The sequence below is a fragment of the Muntiacus reevesi genome, chromosome 2 (assembly GCF_963930625.1).
Source record: "Muntiacus reevesi chromosome 2, mMunRee1.1, whole genome shotgun sequence".
In the NCBI taxonomy this organism is placed as follows: domain Eukaryota; kingdom Metazoa; phylum Chordata; class Mammalia; order Artiodactyla; family Cervidae; genus Muntiacus; species Muntiacus reevesi.
Window position 1 is genome coordinate 62,840,753 of NC_089250.1, and position 15,094 is coordinate 62,855,846.

A 15,094-nucleotide genomic window follows, 5' to 3' on the forward strand; every position below is an offset into this window, starting at 1 on the left:
GCCTCTCTCTGAGCTGGTCTCCTCCCGGCCCCACCCCGGGGCCCTTCCAGGTCTAGCTCCACCTTGGCTGTAGCAAAGGTGCCTCCTGGGTCTCTTCCCAGGGACTGTCAGTGAAAGGAAGCTAGATCAGCCCCTCAAAGGATTATTTTTGAGTGACTGCCTTGGGAAATGTCACACCTTATTCACTCCTTCATTCATTCAACAAACATAGCTCCTCTAACCCAACCAAGTGCTAAGCAGAGTGAAAAAGAAAAGAAAAACCCCAACTTTTGTTTGTTCAGGTACATTAGTTGATATTTCATTTATTCATTCAACAGAATCCCAGTCCTGCCTCACCCTTTGTTGTATTTTGCAAGCTACTGATTTTATCTGTGTATCTTTTCCCTTGTCTAAAATCGGGATCAATCATTTCTGATCACTTCACAGAGTTGCTTTGAGAATCAAATTTTTCTTTTATTTTATTTTAATATTTATTTATTTGGTCGTGAGGGTCTTGGTTGCAGCACAAAGGATCTTTAGTTGGGGAAATTCTTAGTTGCAGCATATGGGATCTAGTTCCCTGAGCAGGGAACAAAACTAGGCCACCTGCATTGGGAGCCCAGAGTCTTAGCCACTGGGCCACCAGGGAGTCCCTCAAACTAATTTTTTTTTAAAAAGAGAATGAACACCGAAAATTATACACATTTATATCAATGCCTGTTACTGTCACTTTTTAGTCTTTTATTATTGATTTCTGAGTGTGAACATTCTAGATGAGGTAGATACAAAATGAGTGGAACTTGGTTAAGTCCCTCAAGGGGCTTTTAATATTTGGTTAAAATAGTCTCTGTCTCCTTTCCTCTCTATTGCCAAAGGCAACTGCTTTCAACAACTGGAAATGAGGTCAGACTGCTTTCCCCCGCAGCGATCTCAACCTCTAGTTCAGTGAGCTGGTCATTAGGGCGGCAAAGGGACATGAGATGCAACGGTGACCCTTCCAGTCAGCCATGATCTTTTAAATCTCCTTCCCCGGGCCCCTAGTTCACATCTCCAAAGAAGTCCCAGGCTCACTGTTCCCTAATGCAACTTTACTGATAACAAACAGTCGTCAAGATTTACTTAGCTCCTAGCACAAGGCTAGCTTCTAAGGCCAGGATGATCATTCTTGTCCTCAGAAAATTTACTATTTATTCAAGGCAATAAACTAATAGATTTCAAATCACAGTACAACATAGTTAAGTGCTGTGGATAACTACACTCTAAGCCCTACAGTTGTTCAGCCACTTTTTGAACATCTGGAGTGATATAAAATTTACTGTTTCCCAAGCTGTGCCTTTCTGCCATGGGCTAGTTCTCATTCATTCATTTAACCATCACCCTTGAACACCTCCTAAGTCAGACACTGTGATGACAGTGGGAATACAGGCAAGGTTCCCGCCCTCACGGACCTTAGAATCAGGTAAGAAAGATAAAGGATAAACAACAAGCTAATATAAGATGTCATTTCAGGCAGTGATAAAGGCCATGAAGAAAAATTAAGCAGGATAAACAGTTAGAGGTGGGATAGTGGGGGGAAGCTATTATTTTAGATAAGGTGGCAGGGAAACCCTCTTGGAAGGGGTGATGTTTGAGCAGTGACCTTCATAAAGTAAGGGAACAAACCATGTGATGAAGAGCATGGCAAGCAGAGGACACAGCAAATGCAAACACCCAGAACTGGAATGACCTTAGGATGTTCAAGGCACAGCAGGGTGGCCACTGGAGCTGGAGCAGAGTGGATTCAAGGAAGGGGATACAGGTGCCTGGTAGACGGGGTGGTCACAGATCATGTGGGGGCCGTGGGCCAAGGCGAGGAGTTTATTTTGATTGTTTGTTTTTAAATATGTAATTACTTGACTGTTCTGAGTCTTAGTTGCGGCACTCGGGATCTTTAATCTCCATTGCGGCATGCAGGATCTTTACTTGCTACATGTGAATTCTTGTAGTATGTGGGATCTAGTTCCCAGACCAGGGACCAAACCTGGGAGCGTGGAGTCTTAGCCACTGGACCACCTGGGAAGTCCCAAGGTGAGGAATTTGGATTTTATTCCAGGTGATTGGGAGTTTTAAAGCAAAGAGTGATGTGATCTGATTTCACATACAGAGCATGTCCACAGGCACTCCCTCCTTGAAGGCTCCGCACAAGCTGAGACCAGGGAGAACTGTAATTCTTGCATTGCCAATGAGAAGACTGAGGCTCACATCGATTCAGTCACTGGCCTGGACTCATGCGATTAGTGGCAGAGTTGGAACTAGCAAGCCCGTGTCTTCTGACTCCGAGCCCATCACGCAGCAGTGCTTCTTCATATTCAATTGGGAATGAATGAACAGATGACCAATCGATGGTGTTCCTGTTGGGGACCCCATCAGAGCCAGGGGCCCAGAGTTTAGGTTGAATGTGCACGTTGCTATCCAGCTTGGGACCAGGGATGCTGCAGTGCCTTCCTAGAGTGTCCAGTGACCACAGTGTCTGTGGGTGTGTCCTCTCTCTGCCCAGGTGGATGAAGAAACCCCGGTGTGGTGTCCCAGATCACCCGCACTTGAGCCGAAGGCGGAGACACAAGCGCTATGCCCTGACGGGACAGAAATGGAGACAGAAACACATCACCTACAGGTGCCTCAACGCCCCCTCCTCCTCCCTGGCTTTGGCTCCACCCTCACTGTCTTTTCCCGGCCTGAGTTTCTGAAGTTCACACTGTAGGTGGGTCTGTGATCAGGGCCTGGCTCTAAGAGCCTGTGACTTTGTCCTTCTTGTAACAGCCAGTGATTGCTGGGTCTCCAACTTCAGGTTTGTTTGGTCCTTTAGGGGCTCATGAATTATGTTCTGTTTAGATTCCTCGCATTTTTAGTTACGGAAAGTGGGGTATGACTTGTCTGATAACTTTCACCTGGGCTAAAGAACCATGGCTGAACTCATCCTCCCTACCACCGCTTGCCAAACCCCACTCCCTCTCATCTGGATCGCTTCCCCACTTAGCCTGATTGATGGACTTCAGTGGAGATTCCCAGCACAGAGTTCCAGTTGTTTCTTAAGGACTGTAAAGATCTGGGAGCTGAACTGCAACAGTGTTACCCCTTGACTGTCTGGGGAAACCACGGGCAAAGCAGGAACAGGCTCCAATTCAGACCAGTGACCACAGGCAGAGATGCTGGAACCCATCACAGGAGACACAGACATCTGGATTCATATGGGGTGGGGCCAGGGCCAGGCATAGTACAGGCTCGGCTGGGCCCTGGTTGGCACCTCTCAAGTCTCTGATTCCATCTCAGGTGGATCCCCTAGGTTCAGGAGTAGGACCTAAGACAGAGATCTTCAGAGCTGAGCTAAGCGCTCTCCTGGGGCTTCTCTAGTGGCTCAGATAGTAAAGAATCTGCCTGCACTGCAGGAGACCCAGGTTCGATCCCTGGGTTAGGAGGATCCCCTGGAGAAGGGAATGGCTACCCACTCCAGTATCCTTTCCTGGAGAATTCCATGGACAGAGGAGCCTGGTGAGCTACAGTCCATAGCGTCGCAGAGTCAGACATGACTGAGTGACTAACACTAACTTACTAAAGGCTCTCCTGCTCACCAGCTATAGAGGCCAGAACAGAATCTTTTCAGAAATCTGACAAGAAGGAGGAAACTTAAGAAGAATCTGGGTTAAAAACCTGGGTGGACTCTTAGAGTCTCCAGAAGAGGTAGAGTAGATGAAGAGAAAGAACTGGCTCCTAACTGAACTCTGACCTTAACTTCTATCCTGCAGCCTTTCTGGGCTTCGGTTTCCTTATCTGTAGAATGAGTGAATAGTCCTTGCCCCAGGTGTTCATGGGACAGAGCAGCCAGAAGTGGTGATGCTCCATCATGGAGACCCATGCAATATGGATACAGTAACCTTACATAGCCGAACCTATAACTGATTCAATCAGACGCTACTCTATACTAGCTTCTAGGTAGACAAATAGTAGTAGTTGGTGCCAAAGACTTAAAAAAATTTTAATTTCAGCATAATTGCTTTACAATGCTGTGTTAGTTTCTGATGTACAACAACGTGAATCAGCTCTATGTATACATATCTGGGCTTCCCAGGTGATTCACTGGGTAAAGAATCACCTGCGATGCAGGAGACATAGACAGAAACAGTTTCAGTCCCCAGGTCGGGAAGATCCCATGGAAGAAGGCATGGCAAGCCACTCCAGTATTCTTGCTTGGAGAATCCCAGGGACAGAGGAGCCTGGCAGGCTACAGACCATAGGGTCACAAAGAGTCCGATACAGCTGAAACAACGGAGCATGCACACACACATATATCCCCTCCCTCTTGAGCCTCCCCCATCATACCCCTCTAGGTCAACACAGAGCGCCGAACTGAAATGCCTGTGCCATGTAGCGGCTTCCCACTAGCTATGGTAGTGTATGTACATCGATGCTATTCCCTCTCCTTCCCCCACCCCCTTTCAAAGAAAGGGATGTTCCACTAAACCCTCTACAGTGTAAGAGTTTTTATAACTTTTATAAATGTACATATTTTATGTGTGGAGAGAAAAACTTAAAAATTAGGAAATGCCATGCACCAACTTGATTTTCTTCTACAAATTCAACATAACCTTTTTCAGAGATCAAATACAAAAGCACCGAGTAAAAGGCAGGATGAGGACCCAGAGCCTTATCTACCCCGCCTCTTCCTCAATCCCTGGGCTACCTCAGCAGAATTCTAGGCCCACATAGCTTCTCATGTTCCTTTTAGCTCTGCTAGTCTCTAATTCCCTGTCTGTTCCTCCCTGTGGTTTCTCCCTCTCTCACCAGCATTCACAACTACACCCCAAAGGTGGGTGAGCTAGACACTCGGAAAGCTATTCGCCAGGCTTTTGATGTGTGGCAGAAGGTGACCCCGCTGACCTTTGAAGAGGTGCCATACCACGAGATCAAAAGTGACCGGAAGGAGGCAGACATCATGATCTTCTTTGCCTCTGGTTTCCATGGCGACAGCTCCCCATTTGATGGAGAAGGGGGATTCCTGGCTCATGCCTACTTCCCTGGTCCAGGGATTGGTGGAGACACTCACTTTGACTCAGACGAGCCGTGGACGTTAGGAAATGCCAACCATGATGGTAAGGCCATGAGGGGACAGGGGATTGCTTGGCTGTGAGGAAATGAAGCCCTAAGGAGGAGCTTGAAGGATCCCATTGTTGAGTTTCCTGGTTTCCAGAGTTTCTTGTCAAACATCTGAGAACCTAAGAGAGTGGGAACTGTGGTCAACACTTGATCCATTGGAGCAGGGAGATGAGTCAGATCACTTGGTTCATGGTCTAATTGAATGGAGTCGGGAGGAAGTTTAGGCCATGACTAAGAAGATAAAGTAATGGATCAGAGGCTAGAGGAAAAGGTTAAATGGGGATTAAAGCTGAAAGTGGTAGGCTCTGGCCTGACTGATGAAGGCTTCAAAGGCCACGCTGTGGGAAGACATGACTGAGTCACCCTTACGTCAACCTCACAGGTGAATAACAGGCCCTGTAATTACTCTAGCATCTTCTGTGTAGGAGTAATAACAAGACTCCTCAGGTTGCAAGAGTTCCTCATCGGTATTTACTTCTAAGTCACTTGCTTAGTAAGTAGGCAAGTGTACATCATTATGCCCATTTTAAAGATGAGTTTGAGGCTCATATGGCATAGCTAGTAGGCAGCACTGCGGGGGCTCAACTAAAGCTTAACCACCTGGCCATGTGACCTGTAGTGAATCGTTCACACTTAGTCTCCTCGTTTATCAAATGAGAGGCTGGATTAGCTGACCCCTTCTGACTCTAATAGAACATGACTCATGTATTTGAACATTTAAAAAAGACACTGCCAAGGAGACTTCCCTGGCAGTCCAGTGGTTAACAGAGGGCACAGGTTCGATCCCTGGTCGGGGAACTAGGATCCCACATGCCACATGGCGTGGCCAATTAAGCAAATAAATAAAAAAATTTTAATGTAAATAATAAAAATATAAAAAAGACACAATCTCTGCCCTCTGGAAGTCCAGAGTCGAGTGGGGAAGACAGATGTGTACAGAAGTCACCCTGTCACAAGGCGGACTATACTGAAGGATGTAGCAGAAGTACCAAGAAAATCAGTAGGAATCTAGAGGGAAGAGGGACAAAGGATTCGATTTGATCCTATTTTAGGTTATAATAGGTTAGAATCCAGATGTTAATATTCTAAGGTCTATATCAAGTATTTTCCACGTACTATATAATATGTATATGTTATTATCCCCATTTTACAGATAGGTAAACTGAGGTGTAGAGAAACAGTAAGTAACCTACTAGGATCCCTACTAAGGGCCCACAGTTCGTATGGGGAAATAAGGCTTCAAACCAGGTATGTTGACCCCAAAACACATACTCTTAGCCACCATGCTGTTTCTGTGGCTCTCCCACTGTAGGGCACACCAGAACCACCTAGAAAGTTTTTTTATGAATTCCGATTCCAGGCTGCAGGCCCCTGACCTCTTGCTGTTCTGATTCTCTGGTTCTGGGGTCAGGAATTTGCACGTGAGAATTTGCACATGGTCTCATAAATTCCCCAAGGGCTTCTGAGGTAGGCGTTCAAGAAACACCGTCTTAATCTGCAGTTTCCTTAACTTGCCTGATCATAAGAATCGACCGGGGTTCTTATTATAAATGTGGATTCCCGGGCCCTTTCCCTGGAGATTCCGATTCTTAAATTTGGGAATCCTTAGTGATTTCTTTGTCCTTGGCGATGCTTCAGGCTGAGAGCAGCCTTTAAACACCCATTTCCTCAGAGGCTGTGTCTGCTGCAGACCACCTCCTTGAAAGCTTTTCATATCATTGCAAAGATCAGGGACCAGGACTCTTGGCCTGCCTGAGGGTGATCCAGGGGATGGCCTGGCCAACGCTATGAAGCTGCTCATTCCTCCCTGTCCCCTCCCCTCTTGTTTGGTCCTCCTTCCCATCCAGTTCCATTTCCTCTGCCCAGGCATTCCTTCCCTTGTGTCCTCAATGTGTTTCCCGGCTTTCTAAACACCTATTCTTTATCTCGTTCTTATTCTTGGATCAGTGTCAACCAGTTAGCGGTCTGTGCTCACTGATAAAATGTGAAGAGAGGAGAACTAACATTTTTGAGCCCCCATTATGTGCCAGGCACTGCTAGCTGATAACAGTCAGAGCCCTGAGAGAGATAAATGAATGATTAAAGACACTCTTCCTCTGCCCTGCCCTTCCCAGCTCTGGGTTTACACTTCTACCATGCTCCTTGCTGGTGGAGACCTTGGGCCAGTCCCCAAATCCAGAGAACTTCTGGGGGTGCGTGTGGGGAGGAGTGGATGGGCCCCATCCTGACACCCTCTTGTCGGTCCCGCCCCATTGTGACCAACGATCAACAATTCGGATAGAAATTCCAAGACAGCTCGTGTCTTCTTTGGATGGGAGTCAGGACTTTGTTCTGGAAAACCAGGCATGAATTATCCAGAGGCAGTTCATAACCCGGGTAATAGACTGCTGGAAACCAGAATACGGCCATTGCCTAAGGACAGCCTTTGGAAGGAGACGGAAGGAAGCAAGATTGATTGAGCACCTGTGTGTTATCTCCTTTAATTTCTGCATAAACTCAGTGAGGGCACTGAATGCAGCTTCCTGGGAATTTTTTGTTTGGTGGCTTTCTTCTCTATTCTAAATTTCCATAAGGAAAAATTTCAAATTCACAAAGTAGAAAGAATGATAATATGAGCCCCCAGGCACCAATCAGCCTAATCCAGCAATTATCAACATTACATCAGTACTGATTCATCTTCCTTCCCCCTACCTTGATTTTTTTTAAATATATACTTTAAAGAAAATTTTAAATACAATGTCACCTTATCTGTAAATACGCTAGTCCTGGGCTGGCCAAAAATTTCATTCAGGTTTTTCTGTAAGATGTTATGGAAAAACCCATTTGAACTTTTTAGTCAACCCAATACATACCTCTAACAGACTTTTTTTTTTCTTGTTGCTAAAAGACATTTCTTTCTACAGTAGGTCCTTGTTGATTACCTGTTTTAAATGCAACGCCATGTACATGTCAATCCCAAACTTCCAGTCTATCCCTCCCTCCTACCCTACCCCACTGGCAACCATAAGTTCATTCTCTAAGTTCTAAAAGTTAAAAAAAAAAAGAAGTGAAAGTACTAATCACTCCATTGTGTCCAACTCTGTGACCCCACGGACTGTAACCCACCAGGCTCCTCCGTCCATGGGATTTCCCAAGCAAGAATACTGGAGTGAGTTGCCATTCCCTTCTCCAGGGGATCTTCCCGACCCAGGGATAGAACCTGGGTCTCCTGCATTGCAGGTGGATTCTTTATCATCTGAGCCACCAGGGGACCCCCTGAGTTCTAACAGATTATTTTTAACACGACCACAAAATTATGATCAAACCCAACAACATTAATAATAATTTCATAAAATCCAAATACCCAAAAATAAAATTTTAAAAAAATCCAATACCCAATCTGTTCATTTTCCCAAATCACCTAAAAATGGCTTTTACAGTTGTTTACTTGCATCAGGATCCAAACAGTATCCACACATCATTCATGGTTGACACATCTCTTGAGGCGCTTTCCGTTTACAAGTCACCTCGCTTTTCTCATCCCTGTATCTGTTGAGGAAACTGGGTCACTTGTCTTGTTGAGGCATTAGGCTCAACTAGATTCGGATTCACTTTTTTTTTTTTTTCCATTTATTTTTATTAGTTGGAGGCTAATTATTTTACAATATTGTAGTGGTTTTTGCCATACATTGACATGAATCAGCCATGGATTTACATGTGTTCCCCATCCTGATCCCCCCTCCTGCCTCCCTCTCCATCCCATCCCTCAGGGTCTTCCCAGTGCACCAGCCCTGAGCACTTGTCTCATGCATCCAACCTGGGCTGGTGGTCTGTTTCACCTTTGATAGTATACTTGTTTCAATGCTATTCTCTTCAGATCATCCCACCCTCACCTTCTCCCAGAGTCCCAAAGTCTGTTCTATACATCTGTGTCTCTTTTTCTGTTTTGCATATAGGGTTATCGTTACCATCTTTTAAAATTCCATATATATGCATTAGTATACTGTATTGGTCTTTATCTTTCTGACTTACTTCACTCTGTATAATGGGCTCCAGTTTCATCCATCTCATTAGAACTGATTCAAATGAATTCTTTTTAATGGCTGAGTAATATTCCATTGTGTATATGTACCACAGCTTCTTTATCCATTCGTCTGCTGATGGGCATCTAGGTTGCTTCCATGTCCTGGCTATTATAAACAGTGCTGCAATGAACATTGGGGTGCACGTGTCTCTTTCAGATCTAGTTTCCTCAGTGTGTATGCCCAGGAGTGGGAGGGTTCACTTTTTTTTATATATAATTATTTCTTTTTATTGGAGTATAGTTGATTTACAGTTGTGTTAGTTTCAAGTTTCTAGCAATGTGAACTAGTTATACGTATATTCACTCTTTTTTAGATTCTTTTCCCATATAGGCCATTACAGAGAATTGAGTAGAGTTCCCTGTGCTATATGGGCCTTATTAGTTATCTGTTTTATATATAGTAGTGTGTGCATGTCAATCCCAATCTTCCCACTCTTGGTAACTGTAAGTTTATTTTCTGCATCTGTAACTCTGTTTCTGTTTTGCAGATAAATTCATTTGTACCTATTTCTTAAGATTCTACATATAAGCAATATCATGATACTTGTCTTTCTCTGATTTAGGTGCACTCTTACCATATCTCTCTTCCCTGTCTATCCTGAATATCAATAATTAGATGTAGGCTTCCCAGGTGGCACTAGTGGTTTAAAAAAAAAAAAAAACTCCTGCCTGCCAATGCGACAGATGTGGTTTCGATTCCTGGGTTGAAAAGATCCCCTTAAGGAGGGCAAGGCAACCCACTCCAGTATTCTTGCCTGGAGAATCCCATGGACAGAGGAGCCAGGTGGGCTACAGTCCATGGGGTCACACAGATTCGGACACGATGGAAGTGACTTAGCAGGTACACACAATAATTAGATCAACAGGCCTGGCTGGATAGACTCTACTGGAGAGAATGCTCCCCAGGTGGCACTGGTCCCCCCTGTTCCATCACATTTGGGAAGCACTTGTGATGCAGGCTGTCCCACTCCTAGTGACATGAAGGTTGAACGGTTGGTACAGGTGTGTCAGCCTGACCCAACCACTATAAAATCCACCCAGGGGACTTTATTTTAAAAATATTGCCTAAGCCCTAACCGCTCAGTCGTGTCTGACTCTTTGCCACCCCATGGAACTCTCCAGGCCAGAATACTGGAGTGGGTAGCCTTTCCCTTCTCCAGGGGATCTTCCCAACCCAGAGATTGAAGCAGGGTCTCCCACATTGCAGGCAGATTCTTTACCAGCTGAGCTTGCTCCTTGGAAGAAAAGTTATGACCAACCTAGACAGCATATTTAAAAGCAGAGACAATAATTGCCAACAAAGGTCCGTCTAGTCAAAGCTATGGTTTTTCCAGTAGTCATGGATGGATGTGAGAGTTGGACTCAAAAGAAAGCTGAGCGTTGAAGAACTGATGCTTTTGAACTGTGGTGTTGGAAAAGATTCTTGAGAGTCCCTTGAACAGCAAGGAGATCCAACCGGTCCATCCTAAAGGAAATCAGTCCTGAATATTCATTGGAAGAACTGATGCTGAAGCTGAAACTCCAATACTTTGACCACCTGATGCGAAGAACTGACTCACTAGAAAAGACCCTGATGCTGGGAAGGATTGAAGGCAGGAGGAGAAGGGGACAACAGGGGATGAGATGGTTGGATGGCATCACCAACTCGATGGACATGAGTTTGAGTAAGCTCCGGGAGTTGGTGATGGACACGGAAGCTTGGCGTGCTGCACTCCATGGGGTCGCAAAGAGTCAGACACGACTGAGCGACTGAACTGAACTGAACTGAAGCACTAACCACAGACTTCTTAATCAGAACCTCCTCCACCTGTGCATTTAGAAGGCGTTCCTGGAGAACCACTCCTGGATTGTGTAGATGATTCTTTTCCCCACCTCTTCGGAGCCCGTGTGAAGGGCAGTCTGGCCAACCACACCTTTAGGCTAAGTTCGGGGAGTCTCCCAGCCACCCCATGTCTTCATCTCTTTCCAGTGGATCAAGCAGGGAAGTCAGCAGAGAAGAGACTGGAAGGGAGCCCGGCCCTGGGGAAGGTGACAAGACCAGAAAAGTCATAGAGCCAGCCCTTCGCAGTTACTGTAGAGACCGCTCCTCACCCCGGGAACTAGACTGGCAGGGCGGTAGGGAAAGGATCGTTCTGAGTGGTTAAGTTCACACAGGCAGTGGCAGAGAATAGAGCAGAGAGCCAACAAACAAAAAATGCCCGGGAGGGGAACTTCCCTGGTGGCCCTGTGGCTAAGATTCCACGCTCCCAATGCAGGTTCGATCCCTGGTTGGGAAACTAGATCCCACGTGCCAAAACTAAGCAACTAAGATCTGGCATAGCCAAACAAAATAAGCCTATTAAAAAAAAAAAAAATTCCCAGGAGGCTGCACTCACGCCCTCACTGAGTTTCTGTGGAAATTAAACGAGATAACAACACAGGTGCTCAATCAATCTTGGTCCCTCTTGTCTCCTTCCAAAGGTTGTCCTTGGGCAATGGCTGCATTCCGGTTTCTAGCAGTCTATTGCTGGGGTTATGAGCTGCATCTGGAAAGTTTACGCTTGGTTTTCCAGAGCAAAGTTCTGACTCTTGTCCAAAGAAAACACGAGCTGTCTCACAACCAGGACTCTGAATTTTTAACAATTACCCCAGTTGGTTCTGCTGCAGGTGATCCAAAGACCACACCTGGAAAAATACTGACCATTCAGCATGGTTCTGTCCTGGCTGCTGTCACCTTACCTTGTTAAGCACAGAGGTTCCCCTTGAGGAGCTCACAGTCCTGGAGCAGATGATGTGATGGCTGTGATGGAGGGTGGAAAGAGGTCAGGGCCATCAAGATGGTATGGGTAAACTGCTGGGAGAGTGTAGAGAAGGAAGCACTTGCTGCCAGCTGGGGAAATTAAGGAAGGTTTCCTGGAGGATATGGCTGAACACCGAAGGAGTATGGTTGTTCCAGGTGGAGGGGACAGCACTGGTAAAAGAATAGAGGCAAAAGGAAATGCTGTCGTATTTTGGAGTTCTTCCCATGTGGCGATAGTGGTAAAGAAACCATTTGCCAATACAAGAGGCATAAGAGATGTGGGTTCGAGCCTTGGGTCGGGAAGATCTCCTGGAGGAAGGCACGGCAGGCAACCCACTCCAGTATTCTTGCCTGGAAATCTCATGGACAGAGGAGCCTGGCAGACTATTGTCCATAGGGTCCCAAAGAGTAGGACACAACTGAAGTGACTTAGCACATACCATTTTGGGGGGTGCAGGAGTCAGTGAGATGGGACTCACCAAAGATGGAGGTGCTAAGAGAAGGAAATGAAGCTGAGATCAGGTATACTGGAATGGCCAAGTAGACTGCTGGGTGCTTGCTTGGAGGCCCAAAGGACCTGAGCGCCCAGCTCAAGGGAACTCTCCCTGTTGAAGAGAGGTCACAGCTCAACGTGACCCTGATAATTAACCACGATAGTTCTGTGCCTGGAGGCAGTGTGAGCACTTTGTGTGTACCTTGCTGCTTTAATCTTCACCCCATTTTTATGATGAAAGTACCATCAGTCCCCTTGTCCTACAGAGGAAGAGATTTAAAATGTCACACTGCTAGGACTGGACAGAGCCGGGATTCCTGGCAGTCTGGCCCCCAAGGACGCCACTTCTGACCACGCCATTTCTCTGCCTCTCGCCCTCTTGGATGGTGAAGTCCCGAACTGCCTCCTGCTCAGTAAGCACGGGGGGTCTTCTCTATCCCTCTGCTTTCCCCCTCACAAGCTCCAGGAGTTCTCCTGTCCCTCTCCTCTCTCCTTCCATCTCCCCAAGCGTCCCCCACACTGAACAGGTCTTTCTGTGAAGTAGTATGCTAGTTCCCCAGCTATCCTCTGCCATTTTGGTCCCTGGAGCAAATCTACAGGCCCCTTTCCTTCAAGACTTACTTCTGTTCTCTGCCGAGACCCAGCACAGAGGCTCACAAGGTAATAGACACAGGACCAAGAGTTAGAGGCTGGCCAGGTGCTCGGGCTCTGCTCCCTGGTTGCTAGCTGAGGACACCCTCCCACCTCCACCCACCAAGGAAGAGCCCGGTCAAGAGACCGAGGCCCGAACAGCTTGTCCCAGGTCGTGGAACAGGCCAGGAGCAGAGCCAGGACTGAACCCCAGGAAGCAGAGCTGCCTCCCGCTGGCACTAGCAGCCGCCTTTGTTTGGGATGGAGCTCAAAGATGAGCTCACCCTTCCCCGCTGCCAGAGGGGCCAGGACCTGAGGAAGCAACTGGGGGCGGCCTGGCCTCCTCATGCCAGCTTGCCCTGCCCCAGCAGAAGGCCAGCCCCAGGCTCTTGGCCAACCTTGCCCTGATCTTACCCATCCCCCTTCGCTGAAGGCACTGGTGGCATCAGCAGCGCGGGAGGCAGGCACGTGTGCCCCAGAGGGCTCTTCTTTCTTCCCAAGACCTTAGCCAGGAAGGTCAGACGCAATCCCCGGCCTCCTCTGGCCCTTGGGGGACCCTCAGCCAGGTGGGCGTAGGGCAAGTTGATCAGTGACACTGGGGCCGGAGTGGGTGCAAGGACTCTTGAGCACCTCCTGGGCTCCTAGCAGCCTCCCCTGCACTTCAAGGTGGCAGGAACGGGCTGTGACATGCCTTGAAAGTGAAAGGGTTAGTTGCTCAGCCGTGTCCACCCCTTTGTGACACCATGGACTGTAGCCCATGGGATCTCCCAGGCAAGAATACTGGAGTGGGTTGTCATTCCCTTCTCCAGGGGAATCTTCCAAACCCAGGGATCGAACCCACATCTCTTATTGCAGGCAGATTCTTTACTGTCTGTTAGGGCTAGAGAAGGAAATGGCAATCCACTCCAGTGTTCTTGCCTGGAGAATCCCAGGGAAGGGGGAGCCTGGTGGGCTGCCGTCTATGGGGTCGCACAGAGTTGGACACGACTGAAGTGACTTAGCAGCAGCATCAGGGCCAGACAATAGAGGCAGGGCTCAAGGGACATTCAACTGCCAGAGGTCGAGGCCAGCAGGAATCTGTAACTGAACACATATGAGTCAGGACTGTTGAAATGCCAGCCTGCTCAACTTCCTGCCCCTTGGATTTATTTCCCAAAGTCAGGGCAATTTCATCCTTACAAAGTCAGGCCCTGCCCAGTCCCAGACTTGATTAAGACACTCGGGGGGAGTTGACTTTAAGAGGATCTGGTTGCTGGAACCCCAATGGCTTCATGCTTCATTTCTGGTCAATGAGCTTGTTCCGGGGACCAAGCTTCTGTCTTCTGCATGGTGACAACTGCTGTAACATGTCTTATTCTATCCAATCCTCTCACAGCCCTGCGGGGTAGATACGATCTCCCCACTGTACAGATGAGGACACTGAGATTCGGGAGGTAGACCTTCTGGGCAAGTTCACAAAGCTGGGTGTAGAGGGGAGGGTAGAGCTGGAAATGAACAAGACCTGTCCTGTTCTGGGGCCCAGCTCATGACCACTCTGCTGTGTTGCTGCCTCAGCTTCACACTGGGGATCCCACGTCCCGCTTTCAGCACCCAGACCTTGTTGTTTTCAGTGGCATCTGAATCCCCGCATTGATCTTGACCTCAGGACTGACAGCGGCTGCGTGACCCAAGCCCCACCTACCCCGGGTCTCTGAGGATGACGGCCAGCCTGCCGCCCCCAGGACTCCCCTCTGCCCATCCTGCTCCCTCCTCCTGGCACAGGCCCTTTCTTACTTCCAGACAGACCCCGTCTGATCTCCCCGCCTCTGGTCTCATCACCCACTGATCCTTCCTCCAACTGCGGAGTGATTACATCATGCCACCACCCCCACTCCTGCTCAAACCCCCCGCGGACCAAGAAGCCAATCTGAGTTCCTGAGCAGGCATCACAAGCCCTGCCCGCCAGCCCGGCTGACCTCATCTCCCTCTGGCCCTCCCCTCCTGCTTTGTTCCGGAGCCAAGTGGAATGAAACTGCTTGTC

The 15,094-nt window shown here is 47.8% G+C and overlaps 1 protein-coding gene across 1 annotated transcript in view; it reads left to right on the forward strand.

Annotated features, from left to right (window-relative positions):
* Window positions 1-15,094, forward strand: part of MMP24 (matrix metallopeptidase 24) — a 52,141-nt gene that overhangs the window by 25,635 nt on the left and 11,412 nt on the right. The window contains exons 3-4 of the mRNA XM_065921876.1: window positions 2,516-2,632; window positions 4,801-5,105. Of these exons, the coding sequence (XP_065777948.1) occupies window positions 2,516-2,632; window positions 4,801-5,105 (422 nt within the window). The remainder of the gene's footprint in view (window positions 1-2,515; window positions 2,633-4,800; window positions 5,106-15,094) is intronic.